Source organism: Neurospora crassa, linkage group V (genome assembly GCF_000182925.2).
Source record: "Neurospora crassa OR74A linkage group V, whole genome shotgun sequence".
Classification (NCBI taxonomy): domain Eukaryota; kingdom Fungi; phylum Ascomycota; class Sordariomycetes; order Sordariales; family Sordariaceae; genus Neurospora; species Neurospora crassa.
Window position 1 is genome coordinate 6,298,756 of NC_026505.1, and position 26,411 is coordinate 6,325,166.

Genomic DNA, 26,411 nt, shown 5'->3' on the forward strand with positions numbered 1-26,411 from the left:
CAGAATGCTAACGATATCATGGTGTTGGGGTGGAAAATAATTGTCATTGTCATTCTGGAAAAGCCGATGGAAATTCGAGGGGAATTCACGAGACAGTGAGCAACCTGGAATACAGGTGGATGATGGCGCACAGACCCACCCCCGATCTGTCTCCGGCAGGCCCCCGTGGCCCCTTGGCTTGCCGGAAAAGGTGCCGTGGCAGGCATCAACCCCGCAAAGCACGGCCAATTGTCTCAGAGACCTTTCTCCATTTTGGTCCCTTTTGGGCGGCAGAAAGTCAGCGAAGTGTCAGCGAAGAATCCCCGCAGCCGGGTCCATGACTAATGATTCCCCAATTGCTGAATGTGTGAGACGGACTCGGACCCTTGGCTTAATTCGCCGTGTTCCCTGTACGAATCATATGTACAGTAATCCGCAATCTGACCCAGCGCATCCGAACTCTGTGTTGTTAGTTCTGTCAGTTGGACAAGACCGACTCGGGAACTTTCTCTCCTTCTTTCTCTCTCTCCGCGAGTCTCTTTTACGACACCGCCGACTTGTCGAATTGCTTCTCGCTCGTTGTCTCTAGGTAGAGTTGAATTGATGTTCCAGACCTAAACACGACCGAACAACTTCCATCCCACCAACGCCGAACCCCGTTTGCCCCTCCGGCTCAACACTTCCGAACACTTCAGACCAAACATGTGCCCGGCACCAACATCAGATGCGCAATCGTCGCAAGCCGACAATGCGACAACAAGCCAATTACCCTCCTTCTACTCTCCCAAGAGATCAGAGAACACCAGCGAGCAGTCTCGAGACAATGGCGACGTCGAATCCGTAGACCTCTCTTCTACCTCGGCACAACCGACCACAGCGCCCGCCATCACCCTCGACACCAGCGACAACCTCTCGACACACTCGTCGGTGCCCTCGACCCCCCTCTCCCAACCACCACCGCCCTCCCTCCTCTCGCCCTCCTTCACGCCTCCCCAGACCCCCGGCACAGCAACCCCCTCCACCTCCATAACCTCCCTCTCGCTCTCCGAGCCGCGCGGCATCCCCGTCGACAGCTCCATTCCCACGGGAGGATGCGGTACCAAGAAGCCCAAGCTCCTCGAATCTCTGCCGCACGTGGAGTGCATAGTGCGGGCGCGCATCCCGACCACCAACGGGGCCGAGATGTTCCTGCACTTGTACACCAACGACGTGGACAACAAGGAGCACCTGGCCATTGTGTTTGGGAACAACATTCGGAGTGAAAGCTTGGACAGAGTGCGGGAGGGCGAGACGGAGATGGACAGGTTGGTAAGGGGTGCTTATACGGGCCGGTTGTATCCCGGTAGGACGACGAGTCGGGAACCGGGTGTTGGAGAGACCAAGAAGGAAGAGCAGGAAGAGAAGGCGGAGGAGAAGAAACAGGTGCCATTGGTCAGGATACACTCGGAGTGCTACACGGGCGAAACCGTCTGGTCTGCGCGCTGTGACTGTGGCGAGCAGCTTGACGAGGCGGCGCGTTTGATGTCGTTGCCTTCCAATACCGCTGGTGGAATCATTATCTATTTGCGCCAAGAAGGCCGAGGTATTGGGTTGGGCGAAAAGTTGAAGGCCTACAACTTGCAAGATCTGGGGTCGGATACCGTCGAGGCCAATTTGCTGTTGCGCCACCCTGCCGATGCGAGGAGCTATGGTCTGGCGACTGCCATGTTGCGGGACCTGGGACAAAAGGAGATCAGACTGTTGACGAACAACCCGGACAAGATCAGGGCGGTGGAGGGCCCGAATCGGGAGATTGTGGTGACGGAACGGGTGGCCATGGTGCCGTTGAGTTGGAAGGGCAAGGGAGGGTTCAGGGCGCCCGAGGTGGAGGGGTATTTGAAGACCAAGGTACGTTTGTGACGCTGACCCTGTTGGTGATACTGCTGCTGCTGCTGCTGCTGCAGGTGGTGACAACTATGTGCTAACGCGAATGACAACAGATTGAAAAGATGGGACACATGTTGGATATGGGAGCGCTCCCTCAGTGATACATTTGACACGAACACGAAGAAAAACACATTAGACAGTTCTTGTTACATGGCGACATTTATTCTGCATATAATCTCGTGTATACCGGGCATGTCTCTCTGGCGGCACAAAAATCGAGGCGTTTCAGGGGGGGTTCCTTCTTTTTCTTAGGTAATTAGATTTTGTTTGGATCTTTTACAGACCGTCATGGTCACACCGTGGATTACCATCTCGCGAGTTCTGGACTGATCCTACCAGTATCCAATGCTCAAGTTCCCTCATCTTGTTGCTATGCCCGAACACACAACTGAAGTCTTTCGCGGGGTACCTCTTGGAGGTCACAGTAGCTCATGACGCCTTTTCACGTGCTCGAGTCCTTCTATAATTTCCTCTCCTACATCGGACCTCTGAAGAGACGCTCAGCTACAACTTTGGTAAGTACCTGTACACTATGTACTGTATTGTAAGGGCCTTTCGCCTTTCAGTTTGGAGTGTCGGAAGATACTTGTACAGTAGTGGAAGATGCAATAAAGTGCTGGCCCCACACGCCCTGCGATGTTTCATCCAATAGGAAGCATGGAATCAAGCTTCTTGGCATCAACGCTGGGTTCCACCGATAAGGCTTGCATGGTGCTCCCCTTCTGGCGCGGGATTGAATCAGTGTTTGTTCTGCAGAAAGGCAGCGAGCGGATGGAAGTAGAAGTGGAAGTGGAAGCTGAAGCTGCAGAATAACGCCCGTCGCGACTGCCACCACCACACACCACAAAATGCCCTGAAGAAAAGAGCCGAGAGAATCCAACTGAACTTGAATCCTCCACCGGGCAGCGTGGAAGGAGCGAAAAGCAAACTGAAGTGAAATCTTACGAAACAGAACGGAACACGGTTTGCTTCTCCTCTGCAGTGCTTTTCTTCCACGCAAACAACCAAACTGAATATTTCCACTTTACGCGTTCTTTTCGTCATCTCGGACTCAGATCACCAGGCACCACCACGATTGCAAAATTCCCATCACCACAGTGCTACTGCTGTCCACCGGAACAGATCCCGAACAAGACGACCAACATCACATAGCCAACCATTCAGTTCATCTTCGATATCATACCTACCATTCAATTTTACACCTAATCCACAAACACCACACATCGACGGCAACATGAAGGACAACAGCCTTCGTCTGCGCCTCGTCGTCCGCCGTCATTCCCTCCCCGAGGTCAGAATCATCCACCACGTCCCTCTGGAGAACGACCCAACCATTGCCGACCTCGTCGACCAAATCAACGACATCATCCCCCTCGAGAGCCACGAATGGGGCCTTGAAGATTACGTGGTCGAGCTCCGTAACAAGGACGGTTATGCCTTTGAATGCTTGCATTTCCAGCAGGTGGCCAACGTCCTCAAGGACGAGGAAGAAGTCTTGTGAGTGGAATTTCAACCTCTTCTCACCTACCCAGTCATTCAACCTTTCCCTGTACTTCACCTGCTGACTTCCAACCCCGCAGTGTTCGACCCCTCGTCACCGGTGACCGAAAGCGCCGTCTGCTGTCCGGCCGTGATCAAATCTCCAACGATGGCAGACACCTGATTGACGGCGTTCCCTTTGGCCGTCCCCGACTCAGGTCTCCGAGAGACAGACCCCCGGTCGACATCCCCCCTCTCAAGCGGAGAAGAATCGAATACGATACCATCGAGCGTGATGATGATGAACAAGCAGAACCCCTCTTCCTCACCCGCCATGGCGAAGGTTCCGAGGACCGGGAGAGCACTCGTCAAGTCCGCTTCAACAATGCTGGCTTGGATGCCAACGAGGACGAGGACGAGGAAGAAGACGATGACTTTGTCGATCAAGAGCAATACGGTGACGATGAGGAGGAAGACGAGGGCCAAGACGAAGAGGACGACTACGAAATCAACTCAGACGAACTTGCCGATGAACTCGAGGGTCTTCAGGAGACAGAGTCAAGAGAAGAGACCCCAGTCGAGGACAACGTTGAGCAACCCACCGACATTAGCCCTACCAAGTCCCAAAAGTCTATCGACCTCTCAGACATTGATAGGATCGCTGCTCTTCGCGCTGCTTTCCCCAGAGTCTCGGTCGGCGTCTGCGAGAAGCTCCTCCTTCAGCACGATAGCAACGAGAACAAGGTTTATTGGAAGCTTCGACGCAGGAACCGTCCCCACATGACCCTGCAACAGATGCTAGCCTATAAGAGACGTCTCCAAGTCCGTGGACCTGAAGGTGCGATTGAGGACGAACTGGAGGCTGAAGCGTCCGAAAAGAGTGATGCCGAATCCGTCGCCTCCTTGGTCAAGCATTACGATGAGCATGGCTTCCCTGCTGGCTCTATTCTCGATGGTTCGGCTTCTCGTCACATGGTCGAAGCCCTTCGTATGTCGGGTCAGGATGTGAGGCTTCCTGTCCACAAAAGGTTTGATGAGGAGGAGGACGATGAGGGCACCGTCCAGCCCTCTAAAGTCGCTGCTCCGTCCGACGAGAACGAAATTCCCCTCGACTCAGATGAGGAGGGGTCAGACTTCGACCTCGACGAGGACGACGAGGACGACGAGGACTTATCCGAAGAGGGCTCTGACTCTTCCAATGACTCGGATGCTGTCTCCCTTTCCGATGACGCTGAAGAGGTGTTGGACGAAGAAGATCTCAGGGAAGTTTCTGACAAAGGATCCGCTGCCAGTGACAGCGAAAGTGGCCCCGAGGTCTACACCACCAAAGTAAAGCCCCCCGCGGAGATGGTCGCCCCCAAGAGCCCCCAGCCCAATGACGAATCCTCAAGTTCTGACGAGAGCGACAGCGACAGTAGTAGCGACGACGACAGCAGCTCAGAGGAGGACACATCCAGCAGCGAGAGCGACTCCGAAGATGAGGAGGACGATTCAAGCAGTGATGATAGCAACAGCAGTGATTCCGATAGCTCTTCACGCCACAATGCCAACGCAAATTCCGATAATGATATTAGCAGCGATTCAGAGTCCGATTCCAGTGACAGCAGTGATGACGACTCGGATGAAGAACCAGTTACTTCAAGTTCTAAACATGCAAAAATTACCAAAGCTGTACTCCAGTCCAACAGCGAACAGTCAGCTACCCTTGATACGGCCACTCTGGATACTTCAAATGCATCCAACGACCAACAAAACCAAAGCCCTGTGCCTCCAGGCCAAGGCAAGAGCAAAACAAGGGCCCGGAACGCACGGCGGAGGCTTTCTGCTAGGATAAGAAAGACCGCGTCCAGAGATACTTCTATTCTTGGCTCTACGTCCGGTCAAGACACAGGGACGTCGACACCGGCTGATCTGGAGGCCAAGAGGATGGCCTTGCTCCAGTCACTCGGCCATCTTGAGTATCTCGGCAAACCAGCTGAAGTAGAAAAGCCTGCAGCTCCCGTTCCCGAGACCGAAAAGCCTGGGCCCTCTGCGGAGGACGACACAACCTCTGCCCCGGCTAAGCGGAAGACGAAGCTCGACGTGGACGCTGGCCGCCGTATGCTGTTTGGATCTCTTGGTCTCAAGAACCCCAAGTCTCAAGAGGATGAAGAACAGATTCGCGCTAGCTTGATGAAGGGTGTCAAGCCATTAGTCAACCACCGTGTGGAGGATGCCAAAAAAGACGCCGAAGTTGCCGTAACCGAAGTAGATCCTGATGCTTGGCGCCAAAAGATCAACTATACTGCCGTTGAGTGCACCGAGGAAGGCGTCGAGCTCAGCGAACCACCTTTCCCATTCTATCAACGCTGGGACCCTCAGCAGCAAAACTACTGGGGTAATGGCCGTGGAGGACCCTCAAAGCGGAAGCAACAGAACCAGGGGGGGTACGAGGAGGAGGAACCGGGTACCAAGAAGAGAAAAGTGTCGGACGCTGAGGAGAATGTTGTCCTGAACTACGACGAGGAGGACCCCGATGCTTATGCGGCTCAAGACCACCCCGAAGAAGAACAAGATGAGGAAGAGTACGATGAAGAAGAGGAGCACAATGACGAGCAGCACGGGGACGAAGAGGAAGACTTGCCTCCTCTTCCCAGCGATTTGACCACCCTGCCTTTGCTCCAGCCAGGACAGGCCAAGGCTGGCATGATCATCACGTGGAAGCAATTCCTGCTCTCCAAGGCTACCAACTGGCAACCTCAAGTTATGAACATGACGGGAACCGTTGAGGAAGTCTGGGACCAGAACGATTTGCGAATTCTCCTTGCCAAGCGGGATAGGAACCTGGACGTCAACGAAAAGGTCTATGATGATGAGGGCAACCGCGTCTATGACAAGTTTGAGGTTCCAGAGGACGAGGATGACGCCGATGAGGATGCCGAAAAGGGGTACCGGACCATCAACTTTGCTGACATGATGGAGCCACGGGTCTTGCGTCAGTCAGAGGATGAAGTATTGGTGCCGGAGACCCAACATATCTCGCCGGTGAATGAGGATGGGGCCAGTAAGGCCAGCTCGCGTACTCTCGATCATAAGGCACCTTCGGAGCCCGAGTCGCAAATCGTTCAAGAAAGTCTCATCCCTGCTACGGACCACGGAAGCTCCTACGAACCTCAAGCTGCGCAGGTGACGTCCCCTGGCAATGTCTCCATTGATGATCATCTCCGCTCGGAAATCAGCCTTATCAGTACCGGCTCACGCCCGGAAGCGGATGCCTCTGTGTCTCGCGACGAACTTCTAAACGTAAGCAATCCCTCGCCACAGCGTGAACAAGCACCCGAATTGCCGTCATCTCCCCAGCATGGTCTTAGCGCACCCCCGTCCGAAGGTCACAACACCCCTCCGCGCAGCTCCGTCCTGGGTGATGAGCTGCCAGACGTCTTGGATCACCCATCCCAGGAGCCTGAATCCCAGGATCAAAGACCTCCCTCCCGTTCCTCCGCCTACCTTGAATCCCAACGTCTTACACTTAACGGATTCTCTGATGGACTGGAACAGGTAGCTGACAATCGGGGTAGCTATGTTAGCTATGCTAGGCTTGAGGTTATCCCTTCCGACGCAGATAGCGTTCGTAGCGGAAGGCAGCCAGACCCAGAGTTTAGCATCGATTTGGGAAACAACCAGATCCTCGACCAGTCTGAGCCTGAAGAAGAAGATGACGTTCCGATGCCGGGTCGCGATTATGAGGAAGATGTCTCAATGCCAGGTTCCAATCACGAGGAGGATAACGAGGAGAATGATAGCGAGGAGGACCATGACGAGGGCGATCAGGAGGAGGAATCACAACAGACTACACCTAGACCTCAGAAGCAAGCATCACTATCCGAAGAACCTGCTAGCCCCGCGCTCTCCGACCTTTCAGCTTCTAGCAACGATTCCTTCCCCTCTCTGAGCCAAACCACCACCAAATCCAGTCAACGCAAAGCCAGTCAGCCGCCCAAGTCGACCCCTAGAGATCCCATCCCTACCACCAGCAAGACTCGCAAATCGTTGGACGCTGTCAACCTAGACTACGAGCAGGCCATGAAGCGACTGGACGAAGAAGAGTCCTCCCAGGAGTCCACCACAATGGACGACACCCAACTCAAAGTAGAGAAGCGTCGCCAATTGTCCGAGCTCGCCCAGAAACTAGCCAAAACGCCCATCGAGCGTCCTTCACCTCGGAAGTTGCCTTTTCGTCGGACGACCTCCACCCCTTCCAAGCTGAACCAAACCGTCACTGCAACTACCAAATCAACAAGAAAAACTCGGTTCAGCGGTTCCTTCGTCATCCCTGATGGGTCTCAAGTCGTTGACCTTTGTGATCTGACCAGCAGCCCTGAGCCTGAGCTGAATGAGGACTATGCTGATGACGATGTGGATGAGACTTACCATGAAAGTAGTCCAGCTACTAGTCAGAGTCAAAACAGAGCGCCGCCATCGACGGCCCCTGGAGCGTCGGCGTCATTTGTGACACCAAGGAGGAAGCTGTTTGGTAGCACGAGGTTGAGTTCTACGCAGGTGCAGAGTCCGAGGAGGAGTCAGCCGAGTATTATCACGGGTTCATTGAGGAAGAACAGAGGTTCGGCTTCTTCTTCCAAGTAGAATTTGGGAGAATTGAACAGACCGCTTTTTACGAAGGTAAAGGAGGAGGTAAAGGAGGAGAAGGGTGAGAAGATGATTGGAGAGAAAGGGGTCAGTGGAACGACAGGGAAGCCTGTTTCTCTTTTTCAATTCTTGCGAGAGAAGCCGGTTTTGCAGTGCATTATGGAGGAGTACGAGGCAAGAAAAGTAGGACAGTCGAAGTTGAACATGGCATAGGAATCATGGGACAAAGATGAAGGCAGGGCTTAGTGCCTGTACTGGCTGGGCAGGTTGACCATAGCGGTGGGCAAAGGATTATTAGAAGTTGCATGTTTGATACAGCTATGAATTATCTTGCTTTTTAGGGGCACCTTATCCACATATTACCCCATGATATTTTTGGCTCCAACACCAGTTGAGCTACTTCTGATCCGGTAGACTGACAGACTGACAGACTGACAGACTGACAGACTGACAGACTGACAGACTGATAGACCTGATACATGGGGAATGGGAGTCGGAGCGAGAAGTCGTGGATCATGGGGTTCGTAAATATCTGTTTGTCTGCTTACAACTACCTACCTAGCGTAGTACTCGCCAGTCGCCTACAAACATCATGAAACAGCACGGAAATTTCACTACTTTATTTACCAGCATAGACAAATATTGGAGAAAGACAGAATGAACAAGCTGAGGGATATGAGAGCTTATCGATCTGTCAATGGGGTCCGCGTTTGCTAGAGGTCTCTTCGTCCTTTGCGTATTCCTAGGTAGAGGTACCATAGCCCTTGTTTCGTTGATTTGGTGGGGGATCAAACTGGTTCACAAGGCACTATGTCTAGTTCTCGAGGTACTTGATGGCACCGTTTTAGGTTCGGAGACTTTTGAAAACCAACAAGTCAGGAAGTCAGGAAGTAATGGTACAATGACTTGTTCTCCAGTGTTTCGTTATGAGTCAAAGCTGGACACTCCTCGACCAAATCTGCTAAAACATGTAAATGCACCATATCCTGTGGAACTGGTAAAATAACCCTCGTCATTGTCACTAGAAGTAGATATCTGCTTCATTTCTACCTAGGTGCCCTGTGCAACTACCTTGTTTATCCCTGGGTATCATACCTACCTACCTACTTAGCAGGTATTCTTTCCATACTTCTACCCGCCTAACTACCCGCTTACCTGGTACCTACCTCTACCTACCTACCATTCCCTCCTACGCTTTCCCTGCTCATACTCACCTACCTGCACCTAGAGGTAAGGTACACCATTCCCCCCTTCGAACTACTAACCATTCCAAGCCCAATTCTCATTCTGATCCCCATCGAATCCCATCCATCCATCCATCCATCCTTCCATCCTTCCTATCAGGTACCTCACTGCTGAACACAACCCAGCTCAAAACTACCCGTACTATTAGCAGGAGAAGGGAGACCACCTTCACACGAGCTGCACATTGTAGAGGTAGTCAAAGTTGCCAAAGCGGCGTTGGGTCCGTCTGCGGTGTTCTTGCTGCTAGGACTTTCATCGGTACCGCCACTTGGGTTAGTGCATTTGTTGGTGTTGGTGTTGCTGTCGGTGTCGATACTTGGCTCGGTGTTGTGTGTAGTGGGGTTGCAGATGTTGAGGCCTGCGATGGCGATCGTGATGTCTGATGTGCTGTCTGTGTCGTTGCGGATTGGGGTGGTGGAAGTGGTGGGAGCCGCGGGAGCGATGGGAGTCATTAGGTTGGTGAGGGTGGTGGAAGTGGTGGAGGTGCATGTAATTGGAGTAACGGGATCACTAGAAGTAGTTGCTTCAAGAACAGGCGAGCTGAGAAGAGAAGGAATAGGAGAGTTGGGTAAGGAAACCCAAGAGCCCGGCATGATGGTTACGTGGAGAATAGGACTGGGGTGGGGGTTGGAGCTCGTTGCGGTATGGGGTTGGGCATTTGGCTGAGAGCTGGACAACGGAGACGAAAGGAGAGAAGTACTGCGAGAGGAAGCCCAAGAGCCGGGCAATCTGACTTGGAGGATAGGTGTAAGGCATGGACAAATGCTGGGTTGAAGATTTGAAGCGTCTGGGGAAGCAGCTTGGGTGTTAATCTGAGGGGTACCGCCCGGGCACCGGGATAATGGAATAGGAGGGCTCAGGGGTATGGTCCCGGTGAAATAGATGAAGCCTTCTTCGGAGCTGGTTTGCGAGTTTGGTTGGAGATTCCCCGTCGGTCGAGGATATTCTTCCGTTGAGACAGTCCAGGTACCTCTAGAAGCGGTGAAGTTTTCGCTGGCTTGGGAGCTGGCCATGGACTGAGGGATTGACTGAGGGTCTGCCTCTGAGCTGGGTAGACTCGGAGAAGTCATGCCTGGGCTGGGATCACGGGTTGTTACTGGCCGTGGGTCGAGTGAAAAGAATACGGACAAGTCAAATAAGGAGCTTTCGGCGGAAGAGGTGTGGGAAGTGGGGGCCGAAGTGGGCTGGGAAGTGGAGGGACAGGAGGCCGGGGCTGTGGAAACTTGAGGACGTCCAGTGCTAGGTGTCGAGGGTATAGATGGTGAGCGTGGCAGGGGGATTGACGGCGGTAATGGTGGTGAGGCTGGTGAAGGTGGTGACGGAGGTTGTGATCGAGTCTCTGAAAAGGACTCGGAGGACATTGTGAAGTGTGGTGATTGTAGTTGCGCTGCGTTTGAGAAATGGGAACTAAAAAATGCCAGCGTTGAACGATTGGCTTCGTGGCTGGAAGAAAGGATAGGAGCCATTCTTATAGCACTTTATCAAAGTGTGTCTTCTTCATGATACCTTTTGGCCATGGGAATGGCATGCCTTGCTCCAGGAAAGCACTACCTCTGCCCATCAAGGTGCCCGGGCTCAACCAGATGCGGCTCCCACTTGGTGTCGATCAGACGTTGGTGGCATTCTCATAGGCGTCAAGTGTTTGTCCGGTAAGTGTCCAAACTGACACAAAAGCGTTTGAAGCTGAAAGGTTCAGAAGAAGGACGGGACCAACGCAAAGCTGAGCCATTGAGCAGTAGGTCACTGCCCAAGCATCACGTACCTTGCATCAAGCACGCTCATCAACGACAGCTTCTCCCTCTTTTGCAGGGAGGCACCCTTGTCCAACATGATTCAAAGGATCATGATTTCCAATTTCGTGCTACCTGCTCCCTCAGCACTACCCCAACAAAGGCAACTCCCGTGTCAGTATCTATCGGGTCTGAAGCCAAACCGTGCCCAGACACTCGTTGTATCCGGGTGTGGGCGTGGACTCGATAGCCCAAGTGTATGACGGTCATGTCTCGAACCAAAAGAGGCCAGGATCAAGGAAGTTGAACAATTCTTCCTGTCGCGATCATCTTTCTCCTTCTGTTGCCGTTGGTGACGCGTTTCGATGTTCAAATCCTGTGCAAATCGCCATGTCAAAGATAACGCCGACATGAATCGCTGAAGTGCAACATGCAGAATCAGGAAGTGCCCCTGCAAGCGGACAGAGGCCGGAGATTGACTGGACGTTGATGTTTCGCATGTATGACATTGAGGTATTATTTCGGAGAATTGTACGTCGCCGATAAGGACCCCTTCGTTGCTTCCGATGGCGAAATGTTGTACGCGGATATCGATCCTTCCTTGGATGTTCGTTATATCTGTCGGCTGTTTCCCATTATGTTGTTTCTGAACTTGAGATTCACTCATTCTTCACCCAAGTCTGCCCGGCTTCATCTAGCTCGCTTCCCAGTCTCTGCTTGGCCCTCGCTCTCATGTTGGCGCCGTCTTCGTGTTCCCACCTCTTCCAATTTCGTTCATGAGAAGTTGGCATACCGATTAACAACACCAGAAGTGGCCTCATCAAACGGCGACGCTGCGTCAGATTGTCAGCTCCAGCCAAGATTGAATGATATCCCTATAACTTCTTGCCGAGGTTAGAGAGCAACCTCCTGTGAGCGAGAAGCATAAAAATTTTCCGCGACTTTTCATCACCAAAACCAAACACCAACACCTTTCAGTCCAAGCACAACTTGAACACAACCACGGTCCACAGAAACCACCTGAAACCACACCACGAACATCCACAAAAGACAATCGAAATGATCACCCACACCACCTTCGGGGAGCCCATCCCTACCGTCCCCAGCGCTCCCATTCCTACGCTCCCCAAGCCGAAGCCGCCTGCTCGCTGCGAGGTCGGTGGACCTATTCCTACGGTCCCCAGCGCTCCGATCCCGACTCTTCCCGGGCCTAAACCTCCTTGTCGCACCGAGGACGGCGAACCAGTTCCCACTGTACCAAGCGCTCCGATTCCTACTCTTCCCAAGCCAAAGCCGCCTACCCGGCTGTGAAGACTCGGAGCGCGAGGATGATTGCGAGGTCGTGTACGTCCCGGCGGATTTCACCATCCACTTCCAGTAGTGACAGATCGCCGCTCGATTCACCTGGGTTTTTTTTCGAGAAGTAACTTCTAGTGGCTTCACTCGAATGAAGATAAATAATCAAGGAGGCTGAAGGATGAATTTGACATGGGTGGGATTTCGCTCGGATGGCTTGTCGGCCCTAGATAAAGCGATCATGGGGACTCGAGGTGGCGCGCATTGAATAGAGCTGGCTCAGGGTAACGGGCGTGCTTTGGAGAACAGGACTAGGAGGTTGTCATGGGTTGGCGACGTCGAGAAGAGAAGTTGACAAAATTGGCCATCAAGGTTCTTGTGCGCGGAGATAAGGCTGTTGATAAGGGCAACAATCCGCTTGGTAGCTTCCTTCCATTCCTGATTGAATATGAACTTGTCATGCATATCATGATGAATCGTACTTTCTTTCTCAACCACCTTTTGGCAGAGAGGAGAGGTGAACTTACCGATCAGAACAATGATTTTCCGTTGTCCTCGAACTGCTGTCCTTCTTTCCGTTATTGTTCTTCTCCTCTCCAACGTGATTGTGCCCACCGAACAACACATGTCCTCCCACTGGCCTCACCTTTGACAACGCCCAAATGTGCGCCATGATGTTGAACACATACCCGGCTGTCATTGTGTTTTTCTTCAATCTCCATCACGGCAGTTTACAGGCCAGTTTGTCTACCTCTTTCGCTCGCCAACCACCAACGGAACCAAGTGTCATCGACAACACCGCTTTGATGGGATGTCATGTTCATTGAAGGAGAAGTGACGGGAATCCCTTCACTTTTTTCCCCCGGGGAGGATGCCTCTGGCTCTAGGTACATTAGAGCACCCTCCCCTCGCTATTGCTCCTTTCCCGATCCTTTCTTTACCAAACAATGTACCTGACGTCTATAAGCTTATCACCCAGGAATATGTTTAGTGCAATATTAGCTATAATGTTATTACCTAAAATACCAATATACTCGCTTTTTCCGCATCCAAAATGTCCTCTTCCAGCGCCGACTTGCAACCGGAAGTGATGAATAGCTCCCAGCCTAGCAACGCAAGCTCGTCCGTCCCCGACGTCCCCATTACTTCCGGCGCTGCCACTCCTACCCCTTCCACCCCTTCATTGTCCATCAAGATCCTCAATGCCCTCAACCTCTCATCCATCCCCGCAACCCTCAAGCTCTCCGGAAGCCTCATCAACGGCCACCCATTGTCCGACCACGGTGATAATGATTATGTTATGATCTACTCCGGAAACGCGGCCGAATGTCCTCGGTCGTTTATTATTCATCTCGATTTGACCGGCGACAATGCCGGGGATGTGATAAACAGGCAAGAGGAGGGGGAGGAGGAGCAAATAGAGGAGAAGGGTCAAGAGGATCGACTCGACCGGCAGCAGCACCACCACCAGCAGCAGCAGCAGCAGCAGCAGCAGCAGCAGCCCATCCCATATAATGTTGAATCAAGAGACGGCCATGACCAGAGACACTTGCAGTATGTATGTGTACATGCAACTAGGAGTGTATTTCCTGGGCAACCGGCGACGCCTTCGCCGCCCGATCGAAGCCCACCGGGGTCACGATGAAGAATCGTTTTACTATAGTAGGCCGTTGGTGCACCGGGTGGGTTGAGGACGGAGTAGACGAGGGAAAATGGATGGAACGGGCCGAATCTAGCATTTAGGGAGACCGAATGGTAGATGAGGGTAGGAGATACGTAACTGGAGGCTAGGAAAGAAACCAAAAGGCATCGTAGCATGAAAATCCAAGCGTCTGCTTCAAGATCCTGTTCAGGGCGTTCAGTGATGAGGATGAGGTGAACTAAAACATCCGGGCCTCCTCCTTTCTGAACGTAACCTGTTTTGCTTGACGTAGTGGACATGAACTACACCAGTCTAACGGCCTCTAGCCCTGCCTTCAATCTCGTCCGCGGTCCGTGTGATTCCCTCAGATGACCAAAAGCAACATGAATGTGTCATTGAGCCAGGACGCTTGACGAGGTGTCATGTCGTGCGAAGGAGAACAACGCGAATGCCTTCGTGATTCAGATCCAGGAGAATAACCATTTCCCCATAAATGTGCCCCCTTCTCAAGCCTTCTCGTAAATTCCAAGTAGCATGGCCATCTTCTTAACAAGCAAACCGGTGTCTGAAACGAAATCAACACAACAGATCCACTAGGCCATAGTTGACTGGCTTTCCACACCTCCAAGATGACTTCCACTTCCTCAAGGGCAGCTTCACCACCACCCTCCTCACCTCCAATCGTTCCTCGACTCCAAATCAACACCTCCATCCAGACCGACGATGAAAACACGGAACCCGCCACTTCCAGTCCAGGTTTCCATAGATCATCCGCGCCATCGCCATCCCCAACTCTGTCAAGCCCACCTCAACCACTACCTGCGAAACCCACAGCTTCACAGTTGGAGCCCACTCCATCCATCTACTCCCCCCGCCCGGACCCTGTCCCAAACTCGGCAGACGCAACGCGAAGTACCTCCCCCGTGGGCGTCGGTCCAACTCGTCCTAACTCGCCAGCACGTTTAGTGAATGAAGATGAACCCTTGGTTCCGGAGGCACCTAGTTCGCCTGTTTTGGCTCACTCGGTGCCTGTCACGGTTCCGGTGGGTGCGAGGGTGGGTGTGCCTGAATCAGAATTGATCCAAGACGCAGAGCGAGAGCCAGGTCAAGGCTCTGAGACCACAATGATTACCATGCTCCGTACAGCTGGCACTGCGGATGTCACACCCGAGGGAGAAGACTTGTCCGCTAGGTTGTCAATCAAGTCACATGCGCAGACTGGGATAGACACAGACACGTATAAACTTACCCCCAGCCTCATCCCCGATGTCCCCAGCACGAGCACCAGGAAGAGCCCGCAGAAGGAGCCTGAGTCGGCGGTGGTGATGGAAGGGGAAGGAAATGAAGGGGTTGAAGATGGTAAGGGGAATGCCCATCTCTTTTAAGGGTCTTGTGGTCGTGGATATTAGGTCTAGTGACTCAGATGAGGAGTGAAAGCGAGGTGAAGGTTAAGAAAGGGGGGACTGCCTTGCTGGAATTGGAACAAGTCTTGAGTTCGGATAAGATAGTCTGGAGTGGGAAGGTAGAGATGTAAGAGGCAGGAGTGATGAAAAAGCAGGACACTCGTCCAAGCCAACGTCAAAACAAGCCAAGATCTTGGAACAAAACATCATATCACACATCACAGACACCCATTTGTTGATCATCTTGTTTTTGTGCCACGCAAAACACCCCTGAATTGTATGCTATGTCGCCAGAATCCCTGAAAGCCCGACCGTCACGCCTCCAAATGGATCCCAAATGCTGACTAGGTTTGCAGGCGGCAGATCGACTGCCGGAGGAAGCCCCAGATGCACTGTAAAAGAGAATGCACAGCCTCGCAAACACCCGGTGAGATAGAAGAGAAGGACGACAAAGCACTAAGGAGAGCGATACGCTTATTTCTCCTTCTTGGGCTTGGCACCCTTGACCTTGGCAGTGCCGCGGAGGGTCTTTTGGCGGTTCTTGCGCTGCTTGCCTTTGGGGATGTTAGTGATAGATTGGGAGGTATGGGGGTAACTGAAAACATACGCTGCTGGCGGGAAGCCTTCTCGATCTTGGAGGCAAGGCCGACACGGACAAGACGGTAGTGGGGCTCGAACTTCTTCATGGCCTCGGGGGAGTCATAGACGAGGGCGAAGCCAGTGGTCTTGCCACCACCGAACTGGGTGCGGAGACCGAAGACGTTGACCTGGTCCTTGGTGGCCTTGTAGAGGGTGGCCAGCTTCTCGCGGAGCTCGTCCTTGGAGATGTTAGGACGGTTGGGGTGGAGGATATCCCTGTAGTGGTTAAAAAAGCAGGAGTAAGCAAGACTGTCCTTAAGTTGTTGAGGGAGCAACAACCGCGCATAGCAAAGCAGCTTTGGACTTGATGTGTCTCCTTCTCCGCCTCCCTCAGATTTGTATCACGATCACCGAAGCGAAACGCGACAAACCACCGCCCACTCTCCACACGAGATGTCGTTGCGGTGTCTTTCTTGTCTGTTTTGCCCCCAATCACCATAATCCGCATCATGATGCCCCGCGAAACCGCAAGTCTTTCAGCAAGGGTCAAATGTGTTTTTGTTCTCCTTGTGTCTGTGTCCCATCTCTTTCTGGCCTCTTGAGCATCAGGCTATTGATTTCGCAGGGTACAAATGGTGGATGATGATGGATGTGAGGTCATGATTGACTCGATCGATCGCGCATCTCGGGAGAAAGAGGGGTCTGTCGGTAGGTTTGTCGCATTCGCTTGGTGGGACTTCGATGGAAGTATTGCTCGGATATGCTCTGTGAAAGACAAGGTGAAGGTAGACATGATCAAACATGTCCATTGCTGCCTTGCTGCCACGGCGTTGACTCTTGGTCAGATTGGCAGAAGGAGGGCAACGTACACGACCATCTGCTTGCGGCCAAGCAGAGGGTTGCGGATGAACTTGCGAGTGCGCAGGGTGACGGGGGAGTCGGAGTCAGCCATCTTGGTGTCTTGCGGGCGAGTTGACGATCAAGACCGAGAAGTGCAGCAGCGGACGGAGGAGCGGTTGTGCTTTTTTTGAAGTCGTTTTTTGCACTTCGCTGCGCACGGGGCACACGACAACTTGCGGTGGAGCCACTGAGAAAATTCCACTCTCGTGCCGCTTAATTGGGTGCAAGCCCTAATCGTGTGGGAATGTGGCCTGGGATGTGAGGCGTAAATCTTGGCGCTTGTTCTGCTTTGGGAGTGCGGGGTGGCTCGTGCTTCACCTCAGCCCCGCCCAAAAGTGCACAGACGTTGCCAAGGCAGTCTTCACGGTTGTCGTCCCAACTGCGATCGTCCAAATCAACAATCAACAAACATGTGGCCGAGTGCTGCCTCTCGTCCAGTTAAACCATGATGGGATTTGTTCATGTATTCAATTTTCTTTTCCACAACTAAAGCATGATCCAGGACAGCGCTCCCCTGTTTTGACTTTTCCCTGGTTGTCTAGCCGTGGTGTCAGAGGAACGAAGCGACAATGCGACAGCCATCAAGGTTGACCGATAAGCTCTTATCAATTACACACACCACCCCGGCGTCAAGCTCGAGCCTACTCCCTCCAGCTCCCCTACCTACTTCCGCCTCAACTGACAGATGTGTATCGGCATCAGATCATTATAGAACGGCCCAGTCTGCTCAGATCTAGGCGGCACCGGAAACTCCGCATGAACCACCTCCAACCCCCTGCCCTCACACACGCTCAGAAAGCTCTCGTACGTCTCCCGATTCCTCTCCGTCGCCGCAATCACTACCTCCACCTTGGGAAATAGTTCGACTACTTCCTCAACCGTGGCCACCAACGCCGGAATAACGCTTTTGTCATATGTGATATCTGCGCCCAGCACCACGTCCACTTCCCGTCCTCCGTTCCATTGCGCCTCCTCGGTGCCGACAAGCGCGTGACCCCACCATAGCTCCATCGGCTGGACGGCATCAGACCCCTGAAGCCCGTTGAGGAACAAGCTGTCAGGCAAGTTGGCCACGACTTCGTCTGACCCGTCGGTGGCGATGACATGTTTGGCCCCGAGATACTTGGCGCAGAGGATGGAGACGTAGCCTGTTCCTGCGCCGAGTTCGAGCACACGCTTGCCGCGGACGAGGGAGGGATGCGTGAGGAGGTACTGCCCCAAGTGGAGGGAGGCTTCCCAGGTGCGGAGGCCGGTAGTGCCGGAGGCGGCGATGAGGTTGCGGGATTCTAGGAGGGTGATGTGCGGCTCCTCGTCAGAAGAAGCCGACGATGCCTCTTCCCGGCCCGGTTGATCCGGATCTTGTTTATAGGCATAACTGCCGACGCCGAGATTTTGATCGAGAAGGGACAGGTGGTAAGTGACGTAGCATTTTTGCTGCGCGGCATCGGCCTCGGAGGGTAACCGCAGCGAGAGCAGATGGGATAATCTTGTGTAGAGATTGTCCGAAAGGCCCTAGTAAATGATGGCAAAAGAAACAACTTGGTGAGGAAACGTGCTACGAGGGGGTGGTAGGTAACTTGGATTTGAACTTTGCAGCAGCCAGCCGAGACCTTCCTACTTCAAATCCGGCCACACCTTCAACGCATGGAACTGAAATGACCATTACAGAAACTTACATATTGGTCCCAGTCCTCAATACTTTCCTCAATCCTCTTCACCAGCTCCTTCAGGACTCTCAGCTGGTACCGTGGGGGTGCGGGATTCTTGATGTCCTCGCTAAACAGCTGCTCGTACAGTGTCTCCTGGACTGATGCATCGCACAGGTACTCGCCGTCGGGGAAGTCCACGACCGGCTCGAGCTGGTGATACTGCCGGCAAAAGCGAGCAATTTGCATATGCTTGCGCTTTATTTGGGTCGTTCTAGCCATTGTTGATGTGGTTTGCCGGCAGCACAGCGAGGCAATGGTGACGTGGTGACGGCGGTCGTTGACTGACCAAAGTTCAGCGACTTTTGCAAAGTTCCAAAGTTGGATGTCGTGGACCCACTTTTCCTTCTCGTTCGGCGCAGTCCCAGTCACGTGTGTCCTCGCCGCTCTTCCCCTTTTTCAGGCTTGGCAGTTATCGGCCAGCATTGACACTCGCTCATTCTCAAAGAATACCGCCGTCGAGCAACCTTCAGCACATTCATGCCTACTCTTCCGAGTGAAACTGAACGACCATCAGAAAGCTACATTCGCCGGATGTCACTGTCAATCTTTAACACGACAGAACGTGGCGCACCACTAACAAAAGCGCAAGAAACCAATGCACCAAACCGTGATCCAATGTCGATTGGTACCGGATATCGACCTTAGGGCCACGAGCCTTGCTCTCACAAACCATTCCAGCTGGGTACACAAAGGCCTGCAAGAGTCCGATACTATCAGAGATGATGGCCGTGCGGGAACGGAATTGAACAGCTGAGAGCCCGGAACCCCCACCACGGGTTTCCAAGCGGAGACGCCTCCTGACCGTTGACTGGAACTGGAACGGTCCGAACGGCATACCGAGTTAGACTCCATTATCCGAGTTGGGAACAAGGAAGCCGGGAAACCCCCCAAAGACAAGGGAAGCACAGCATCCAAGCGAGGCCCATCTAGATCCCACGACATCCTGCGACATCGTGCCGGAACTGCAGGCAGGTTGATGGCGAGCAAGCAACTGCTTATACTCGAAGTCGCCAGCCGAAACGGATGGTAACAAGGTTGGCGTGATAGGTGTACCTACCTACAGACAAGGTAGTGTCGTTTATCTACTTGTCTGTTGTCCATTGTCCTTCAATCAGGCCACTCGGTCCCCCCTGAACCGCTCGAAATTTCCCAACTCGTCAAATCTACCTATGTCGCCAACACTACCGTCAACACAACAAGTACTACGTGCATCTGCCTCCCCATCACCTACCCAAAGTGTCTTGCGGAACCGGGCCGTTACATCTAACCCTGTCCTCGCAAGGAACAATGGAACACGTCTCCCCAATGTTCTCCAAACTATCGACATGGCAGGGCCCGGTCACGCCTGGAATATTGAGACAACTGCAAAATGACGAAGCAATCGACTGACACAAGCAACTTTGAGGTTGCCAGGCGACTGACTAGACCCCCGAAAGACCCAGCCCATTCAGGAACGTCAGAGTCCAGACCTATGTCATGACATTGACTCCTCGCTGATAGGTCAAGTCACCCATCAGTCTGCATGATCTTTAACGCCCCGACTTTCTGAATACGAGTTTCAAGTAGTAGCCCCTTGAGAAATATTGGACAAGTAGACGGAGGCGTCGTCATACCTCTACTTCCTAGAAGACTCAAAGGGGTTGTATGGTTCGCCATTACAGCTTGGCTTCTGGTTGCCAGTTGCCAGCCCGCGCGGGAAAGTCTGCCTACACGACACTACTACACTGCTAGGTGCATTACAAGTCGAGCACCACAAGGGCCGCGCCGCTGCCGGAAATGCATCGTGCGGCTCGTGTTGCCTCGTTCTTCCCACCTCGCATGTAGATTCTTAGAGGTAGGTGGGTACGTCTTGCCTTCCCTGCTGACATAGGTACCTACGACCACCTACCTCTAGAGATACATATATACAACACACTGACTCTGGCACGTCCACCCCTGATCTAGGTAGCTAGTAGAGGTAGTCACCCCCATTCTCAAGCGGATGTATCGATGCTGTGCCGGGTGTGCGTGCCATAACAGGTAATTCTTCGCGGTGTATTTGTACATGTCCCTTACCTCTCCTGACCCTCTACATCCAGAGATAAGGTAGGTGCCATACTTGGTTGCGGGTTGGTGGGTACCAGCATCAATCCTATCACCACCTGTACCATTTATCAAGCATCAAGCATCAAGCATGTCAGCCAAGTACCTCTATTCTAGATGCCAGGCGGCACGGGTAGATCACCTCCATGTCGAGCTCAGATTGATACACGCACGCGCCACCGCCGGATAGATTCGTCCGTCCTTGTTGGTCCTCCTCCACCACATACATAGTGCCCGTTCGTTACCTGTATCTACCTCTACACTCTGCTCTACCTTTCCAGGTATCTAGACTTATGTCGACCTGGCCCGCTTAGCGTAGATGCCTTGGCGCTACATATAGACTTCGATTTGACATCTGATCTAAAATGGAGAAGATATGAAGACAGGAAGACATGTAGACATGTAGACATGATGTCCGCGTGCCATTCGACATTCTTCCCGAGACCCCGGACCCGGACCTGGACCCGGAGTCCAGTGCCCCGGATAGATAGGAATCATCCCCTGAAAATTCGGGATAAGTGATATAATCAGACAACCTAGGTACCTAGGTAGCCAAATGAGCCAGGCCAGGCCAGGCCAGATCCAGATCGGCGTTAATCCCCCTGCCCTCTCCCTTCTCCCCTCTCCGCGGAGGTGGGTACCTCTAGGTAGGCAGTCTTGTGAAGCCAATTCGCCCTAGTGTCCCTAGGTACCTAGAGGTAGAGGTAATATGCCCGGGGCCTTTCGTTCTGGTCCATGTCTACATATGATAGCCCTAGAACAGGTCCAGTCCAGTCTGACCACGATGACTCGACCTACCTATCACACCAGCCCAGGTCCGTTATTCCAACGCTCCATGTCGTTCTTACCCTACTACCTCTACCTAAGTAGGTAGGATCAGGTACTAAAGGGGTGTACGGCTACGATCACAATACATACAACCTCGTAACCTCCCCTCCCCTCCTTGCATCCCCTGCAGCCACACCTAGAGGTAATATGCTGCAAAGCGATATCTCAACATTGCACCATCTGCACCTTGCCGGTTTCAGAAATACATGTAGATTGTGTACCCACGTGCATCTTCAATCGCTACAGTATGGTACAGTCCAGCAACTGTCAAGGACAACCAATCTACGTACCTATGTAAGCACTTTAGAGGTATCTTCTTTTCTTCCTCCTTTTTCCGCGAATACAGTAACAAGGTGGTATAGACTCGAGTGACATGACCCCCATCTTGCTCGTGTCATCAATGTGTAGAGGTAGAGGTACTACACGAGCTCATGACAGCAAAATGAACCGCCGTTGCGGAATAAGAACTGAAAAAAAAGAGGGTTCGGGAGAACAAATGGGAGCGGGAGAAGGCACGGGAGAAGAAGAAGAAGGAGGACGGGTAGGTAGGTAGAAAGCAGCAAGTGAACCTCTATTATAATTGTGTTCCAAATACCTAGGGCGACGCATGGTAGGCAAACTAGTTTAGCATTACTTTTCTTTTTAACTACCTGTCTTCATGAAACCGGTCATACCTCCCGTCAACTACAAGGTAGAGGTATGATATGATGCTGTATCTAGGTACCTTCCTGACGTGCCGATAAACACACACAAATGCAGACTCGAGCAACCTGAATCAGAACCAGAGAACAGCACGGGAAAATCCCCTCAAGGAAATAAAATGAAGACAGAAACGAGAAACAAAGACGCCCCGAAAGTGAAGAAAATGTTTAGTCTTCGAAACAAGTAGAAAATCCCGACTGTAGCACTTGTAAGAAGCAATTGAAGGAAATATGTCTTTTCTCTGACGACGAAGTGAATATGAAAATGCAGCTGCAGCAGTAGTGATACCCCTCCTCAAGGAGGGAGGTAGTGACATAATACCTGACCTTCCTGGCGGATGCGGGTTCTTTCCGGGCGTAATGCAAGGCACGGGGACGGGGGTATGTTATGTTGTGACTCCTCGAGGCTGTTTTTTCCAGATCCTTCCCCTTTCTCCACCCTTCATGTCCATCCCCTTCAAGCCCATCCATGACCATGCCCCTTACTACCCTGCCAACCGAGACTTTACTTGCTTAGGTCTCGTTTTTGTGCTCTGCTGTACCCTTTCCCGACCAAGTCGAGTCCTGGCCGCATTCGTGCTTTTTTTTGGTTGCCGCCCTGAACCGCCTGTGCAACGCCGCGTACCAACTGAACGCCTTTAATCCCCCTGATACCGTGCCTGTATTCTTGTTGTATCTTTGTGCTACCGCCAACCTATGATGTCCAATTGAAGACATGCATTCAATCCACACGCACACTGTAGGGTCTTCTCAACAAGATCAGACCAGTTCCTCGCAGTTATTGGGCAGATACCAACGTGGTAAGAGAAGCCGCAGACGATTCGATCTCAGCGGTGGCTCGCAAGCGAAGCCGCCCTGTGTCCATCAGCAAGTGCCTGGTGACGTTGCTGCTCGTAGACCCCATGATGGCCAACATGATGGTCATGGCCGCCGACCTGCACTACACTCTCACTAGGCACATACGCCTGTCCATTCGACAGACTGTTGGCCAATGTTCCGCTACCAGCTGCCGAAGACCCGATTGAGTCTCTCCTGTTACTCGAGGAAACTGAAGACAGCGGCTCCGCAGTATAAGTGTTCATGTCAAATGCCGACCCCTGGCTCTGCAAGCTTCTTCCTTCTTCGCCAAAGATGCTTTGAGGCTCCCCAGCACCCGCGCTTGCTCCTGAAACCGAGGTGTGGTAGGTATCCGTAGAGGTAGAGTGAGAACGGACAGAGGAAGAGTGACCAGCGCTGGCGGTACTGGCTGATCCGTAAGACGCCGAGAGACCATCGAAGCCCCCGTAGGCAGTTGCGGAAGCAGCGACGTCGGCGAGAGTGCTTGACACTCCAGGTTGGGAGGTCTTGATAGCTGCGCCCGGGTAAGGGAGAGAGGAGCGAGAGGTGCCGGCTGTGGGGTTCGGCAACAATCGGTCGGTACCTGTGCTGGTTGTAGGTAGGGACGCAGCTACGCCAGAGAAAGAGAAGTTGGGAGATTGGGATTCGGTTGTAGGAGTTCCGTGGCCGTGGTGAGTACCATGATGTGCCGGGCGATGGACGAGGCTCGAGCTTTGGTACCCCCCGTAAGACTCAGGAGTTGAGTCCATATACACTCCACCGTAAGGGGTCTTTCTGGCAGCAGAACCCCAACTAGGTACGATACCGACTGTCTCATGAGTCATAGCATGCACTGGCGGGTATCCCGCTGCAGTATAATCACCGAATTGACCAGACACGCCAACCGCGGTAGGATCGCCGTAGGGGTTGGGGGCTGAGGCGTATGAGGCTGTGGCAGGAAAGTACTGTTTATGACTGGTCGGCGGCGGAGCTTGATGGTGACCGTATGCGTAACCACGACTGTATTGAGCCATCAGAGGATCCTCCGCTGTGCCAGGAAGGCCGCCGATGCCAACGGCTCCGGGATGTTGGCTGTAGTGGAGAGAGGCCGGGCTCATGGTATGTTTGTTGGCATAGAGACGGGCGTCATCGACCGAGTACCCAAAGTCAGAGGATGTATCGGGCTTCAAGGGAATGTCGCGGGACGAGACCTGTGGCAGACACAAGAAGGGTTAGTGATGGAGGCGCAGACAGAACTGAAGAAGCAAGGCCAGTCTGTACTAACCCGAAGAAACAGACACTGCTCTACCCCTGCGTTTTTGCAGTTCGTGCAGGGTTGACCTTGGCCCGGGTCACCGCTGCATCGGATTTTGCGTTTGCGACAACGTCCGCACTGGTGGTTGTCAGTTTTTCTCAACGAAAAGTATCCAAGGTCGACGTGGGGCTAAATGTCCGCGAGGGGCTAAACGTACAGCAACAGCAATTCTCTTTCTCTGCGGCTGCGACTCCGCATCTATCGCCGACGAAGATCCTTGATCAGACATGCTAAGGGCTCCAACACCGAGTGCAACAGACGCTGAGCCTAATCTTCCTTGCGAGTGATGTCCGTGGTGGGGATGGGCAGAGTGGTGCTCCGAAGAAGGGTAGCTCCTACGTGCTTCGGTAGAATATGGACCGCCGTGGCAAAAGTAAGGTGGGCCGGCGCGACTACTATATCGTCTTTGATCGTGTGTGTGGTGGCCGTGATGGGGAGGGGTATAGCAGGTCTGGGACACCATTTCCTTATGTTGTTTCGTCCGATGTCTTTCCAGCCACACCTTAGCTAAACCTCAAGACCGTAATGTGTCTCCCTGTTTTGCCTGATCGGACTTTGCTTGCAACCCTTTTGCCTTTTGGCCTGAACTGATAGGATTTGCCCGTGTCAGATTTCTGATGGCGATCCAAAGCCTTGAAACTCCGCCTGGCGTCGTTGTTAGACACCGATCAGGGACTGATCCTTGCAAGAGGCAGTGGTGTGCAGGTCCCGAGAGACTTGCTCGGCGGTGGTAGCTCGTAGAGGCTAGGTGCTGCAGGGCGACCTCTTCGAACTGCTGCAGCTGGTAACAGGGATGTGAATTATTGCTAAAGAGGTGACAATGCTGTGGAAAGTTACGAAGAAACTGTTCGTCTGGTTCGGACTCCTAGGAGGTGTGAAGGTGGGGTGGATGTGTTCTGAGTGGGTGGTGATCGGACACAGCAGCGCCAAATGCAGACGGGGCAGACTCTGGACTGGATCGTTTCTGTCTGATTGCCCTTGATCCGGACTTGACTCGATTGTTCACGGTAGATTAAGCCCGATAAGGAGAGCTGGTGTGAGAACAGACTCAGAAACCCTCGGTGGCCTGGCTGAGAACGTGCTGTCTATGGTTGTCTAGGTATCCTAATGCGTAAGGTATGCGTGTCTTGTGTTGCGCTCCAGCTACTAGATAGGAGACCTGGGACCTGATTGACGTACGTTTTGTGAGCGAGTGTTCATGCTAGAGCTGACAGTCAAGCTTTGTGCCACACACCATCCCCCCGTTCATTTCACTCTCACTCCGGATCTTCCTCGTCTCCCTTCGACTGACCCCTCTCCAGGGACTTCGCTCACTTGATTTTGTACACACCGGCACACACCGAGGACATCTTGTAACCCCCCAACCCGGAGTTCAGGCACGAAAAGCCTATTCTAGATGCACAACCCCGGGATAACCAAGAAGAGCAACTCCAAAGGACTGGGGGAAGAGAGAAAGGACAAAGACCAACCTGACAGGTCGCTTATTCGCGTACTTGACCTCGGTGTGAAGAGGTTGTGAACTCGGACGTTTAAGTCGTGCGTGCGTCGTGTATGTCTGTACGGCTGTAGTAATGTCTTGAATTTATAAAACTCGGGTGACCGCGGCCGTGTCTCTGTTTCTCGGACAGGTCTGTCTGACTGGGGAATCCTCGAACGAAGGGCTTGGACGTATGGTGATGCGAGAAAGCGAGAGGATGCCGTGCCGCAGGCGGAAAGTGATTAAAGACTGATCGATTATGTCGAGGATTGCTCGGTCAATAGGAAAGGGCAAGTGACCTGGAAGCCAAGTTGATATGAAATCCAACCAAACTGAGAAAGGCAGTGACCTAGAAGTCTGAAAATCAAAGAGAAAGAAACGAGAGACAAGACAGATACAGAAAACAAAGAAGAATTATTGCAGGAGATGCCAAAGTGTTATAAGTCTTCACCTAGTTGTCTTCATGCTCTGATGACAGGATCAACAAGCCCCCCCTGGTCGGACTGTCCACACCTGAGCACGAACCAACCATAGGCATATACTCTGTTTGTAGTCACTTCATCGTGCAGTCTGGCCACTTAGCCAGGGCACTTGAGCCCCTCGCGGCCATAAAAGAAGCAGTAGAGGCCATCTTTGTACAGTATGACCTCCTCAGATACCACTTGGTTAATTACAATC

The 26,411-nt window shown here is 52.8% G+C and overlaps 9 protein-coding genes across 11 annotated transcripts; 4 read left to right on the plus strand and 5 right to left on the minus strand.

Moving 5' to 3' along the window:
- Positions 1-351: 351 nt before the first annotated feature.
- rib-4 (riboflavin-4) lies at positions 352-2,310 on the plus strand. The gene is made up of 2 exons (XM_952320.2): positions 352-1,866; positions 1,959-2,310. The coding sequence occupies exons 1-2, from the start codon at positions 682-684 to the stop codon at positions 2,004-2,006; spliced, it is 1,233 nt and encodes a 410-aa protein (XP_957413.1). The 5' UTR covers positions 352-681; the 3' UTR covers positions 2,007-2,310.
- Positions 2,311-2,685: 375 nt separating this feature from the next.
- NCU07187 lies at positions 2,686-8,377 on the plus strand. 3 transcript variants are annotated; one of them, XM_011396417.1, is made up of 3 exons: positions 2,686-3,402; positions 3,486-6,666; positions 6,942-8,377. In XM_011396417.1, exons 1-3 carry the CDS (start codon positions 3,140-3,142, stop codon positions 6,948-6,950), a joined length of 3,453 nt encoding a protein of 1,150 aa, XP_011394719.1. In that variant the 5' UTR covers positions 2,686-3,139; the 3' UTR covers positions 6,951-8,377. The 3 variants fall into 3 exon arrangements, with proteins under 3 accessions (XP_011394719.1, XP_011394717.1, XP_011394718.1); XM_011396415.1 differs by having other exon boundaries at positions 3,486-4,713; positions 4,794-8,377; XM_011396416.1 differs by having other exon boundaries at positions 3,486-8,377.
- Positions 8,378-9,359: 982 nt separating this feature from the next.
- Positions 9,360-10,961, minus strand: NCU07186 (hypothetical protein; the record flags this gene model as incomplete). The annotated part of the gene is made up of 1 exon (XM_952318.2): positions 9,360-10,961. The coding sequence occupies exon 1, from the start codon at positions 10,719-10,721 to the stop codon at positions 9,360-9,362; it is 1,362 nt and encodes a 453-aa protein (XP_957411.2). The 5' UTR covers positions 10,722-10,961.
- A 683-nt stretch (positions 10,962-11,644) lies between these two features.
- NCU07185 (hypothetical protein) lies at positions 11,645-12,981 on the minus strand (the record flags this gene model as incomplete). Its single annotated transcript, XM_952317.2, has 3 exons — positions 11,645-11,818; positions 12,057-12,389; positions 12,928-12,981. 3 exons carry the CDS (start codon positions 12,979-12,981, stop codon positions 11,645-11,647), a joined length of 561 nt encoding a protein of 186 aa, XP_957410.2.
- NCU07184 (hypothetical protein) lies at positions 12,729-14,445 on the plus strand (the record flags this gene model as incomplete). The annotated part of the gene is made up of 3 exons (XM_952316.3): positions 12,729-13,168; positions 13,249-13,835; positions 14,328-14,445. Exons 2-3 carry the CDS (start codon positions 13,336-13,338, stop codon positions 14,443-14,445), a joined length of 618 nt encoding a protein of 205 aa, XP_957409.3. The 5' UTR covers positions 12,729-13,168; positions 13,249-13,335.
- On the minus strand, positions 13,801-17,035 carry NCU07182 (40S ribosomal protein S24). The gene is made up of 3 exons (XM_952314.3): positions 16,775-17,035; positions 15,934-16,181; positions 13,801-15,880 (listed from the first exon to the last, which is right to left on the minus strand). The coding sequence occupies exons 1-3, from the start codon at positions 16,855-16,857 to the stop codon at positions 15,801-15,803; spliced, it is 411 nt and encodes a 136-aa protein (XP_957407.1). The 5' UTR covers positions 16,858-17,035; the 3' UTR covers positions 13,801-15,800.
- On the plus strand, positions 14,553-15,457 carry NCU07183 (hypothetical protein; the record flags this gene model as incomplete). Its single annotated transcript, XM_952315.1, has 2 exons — positions 14,553-15,282; positions 15,333-15,457. The coding sequence occupies 2 exons, from the start codon at positions 14,553-14,555 to the stop codon at positions 15,455-15,457; spliced, it is 855 nt and encodes a 284-aa protein (XP_957408.1).
- Positions 17,036-17,255: 220 nt separating the features above from the next.
- Positions 17,256-18,805, minus strand: NCU07181 (hypothetical protein). The gene is made up of 2 exons (XM_952313.3): positions 18,482-18,805; positions 17,256-18,317 (listed from the first exon to the last, which is right to left on the minus strand). Exons 1-2 carry the CDS (start codon positions 18,731-18,733, stop codon positions 17,469-17,471), a joined length of 1,101 nt encoding a protein of 366 aa, XP_957406.3. The 5' UTR covers positions 18,734-18,805; the 3' UTR covers positions 17,256-17,468.
- A 3,733-nt stretch (positions 18,806-22,538) lies between these two features.
- NCU07180 (hypothetical protein) lies at positions 22,539-24,485 on the minus strand (the record flags this gene model as incomplete). The annotated part of the gene is made up of 2 exons (XM_952312.2): positions 22,539-24,152; positions 24,414-24,485. The coding sequence occupies 2 exons, from the start codon at positions 24,483-24,485 to the stop codon at positions 22,953-22,955; spliced, it is 1,272 nt and encodes a 423-aa protein (XP_957405.2). The 3' UTR covers positions 22,539-22,952.
- Between the last annotated feature and the right edge of the window lie 1,926 nt (positions 24,486-26,411).

Bases quoted from the DNA above. Each gene is read 5' to 3' on its own strand.
- rib-4 (XM_952320.2), top strand. From the start codon at position 682: ATGTGCCCGGCACCAACATCAGATGCGCAATCGTCGCAAGCCGACAAT. The intron at 1,867-1,958 runs GTACGTTTGTGA...GAATGACAACAG, and splicing joins AGGGGTATTTGAAGACCAAG to ATTGAAAAGATGGGACACAT.
- NCU07187 (XM_011396416.1), top strand. From the start codon at position 3,140: ATGAAGGACAACAGCCTTCGTCTGCGCCTCGTCGTCCGCCGTCATTCC. The intron at 3,403-3,485 runs GTGAGTGGAATT...CCAACCCCGCAG, and splicing joins AAGGACGAGGAAGAAGTCTT to TGTTCGACCCCTCGTCACCG.
- NCU07182 (XM_952314.3), bottom strand. From the start codon at position 16,857: ATGGCTGACTCCGACTCCCCCGTCACCCTGCGCACTCGCAAGTTCATC. The intron at 16,182-16,774 runs GTACGTTGCCCT...TAACCACTACAG, and splicing joins GGCCGCAAGCAGATGGTCGT to GGATATCCTCCACCCCAACC. The intron at 15,881-15,933 runs GTATGTTTTCAG...ACATCCCCAAAG, and splicing joins GAAGGCTTCCCGCCAGCAGC to GCAAGCAGCGCAAGAACCGC.
- NCU07181 (XM_952313.3), bottom strand. From the start codon at position 18,733: ATGGCTAGAACGACCCAAATAAAGCGCAAGCATATGCAAATTGCTCGC. The intron at 18,318-18,481 runs GTAAGTTTCTGT...ATCATTTACTAG, and splicing joins TTGAGGACTGGGACCAATAT to GGCCTTTCGGACAATCTCTA.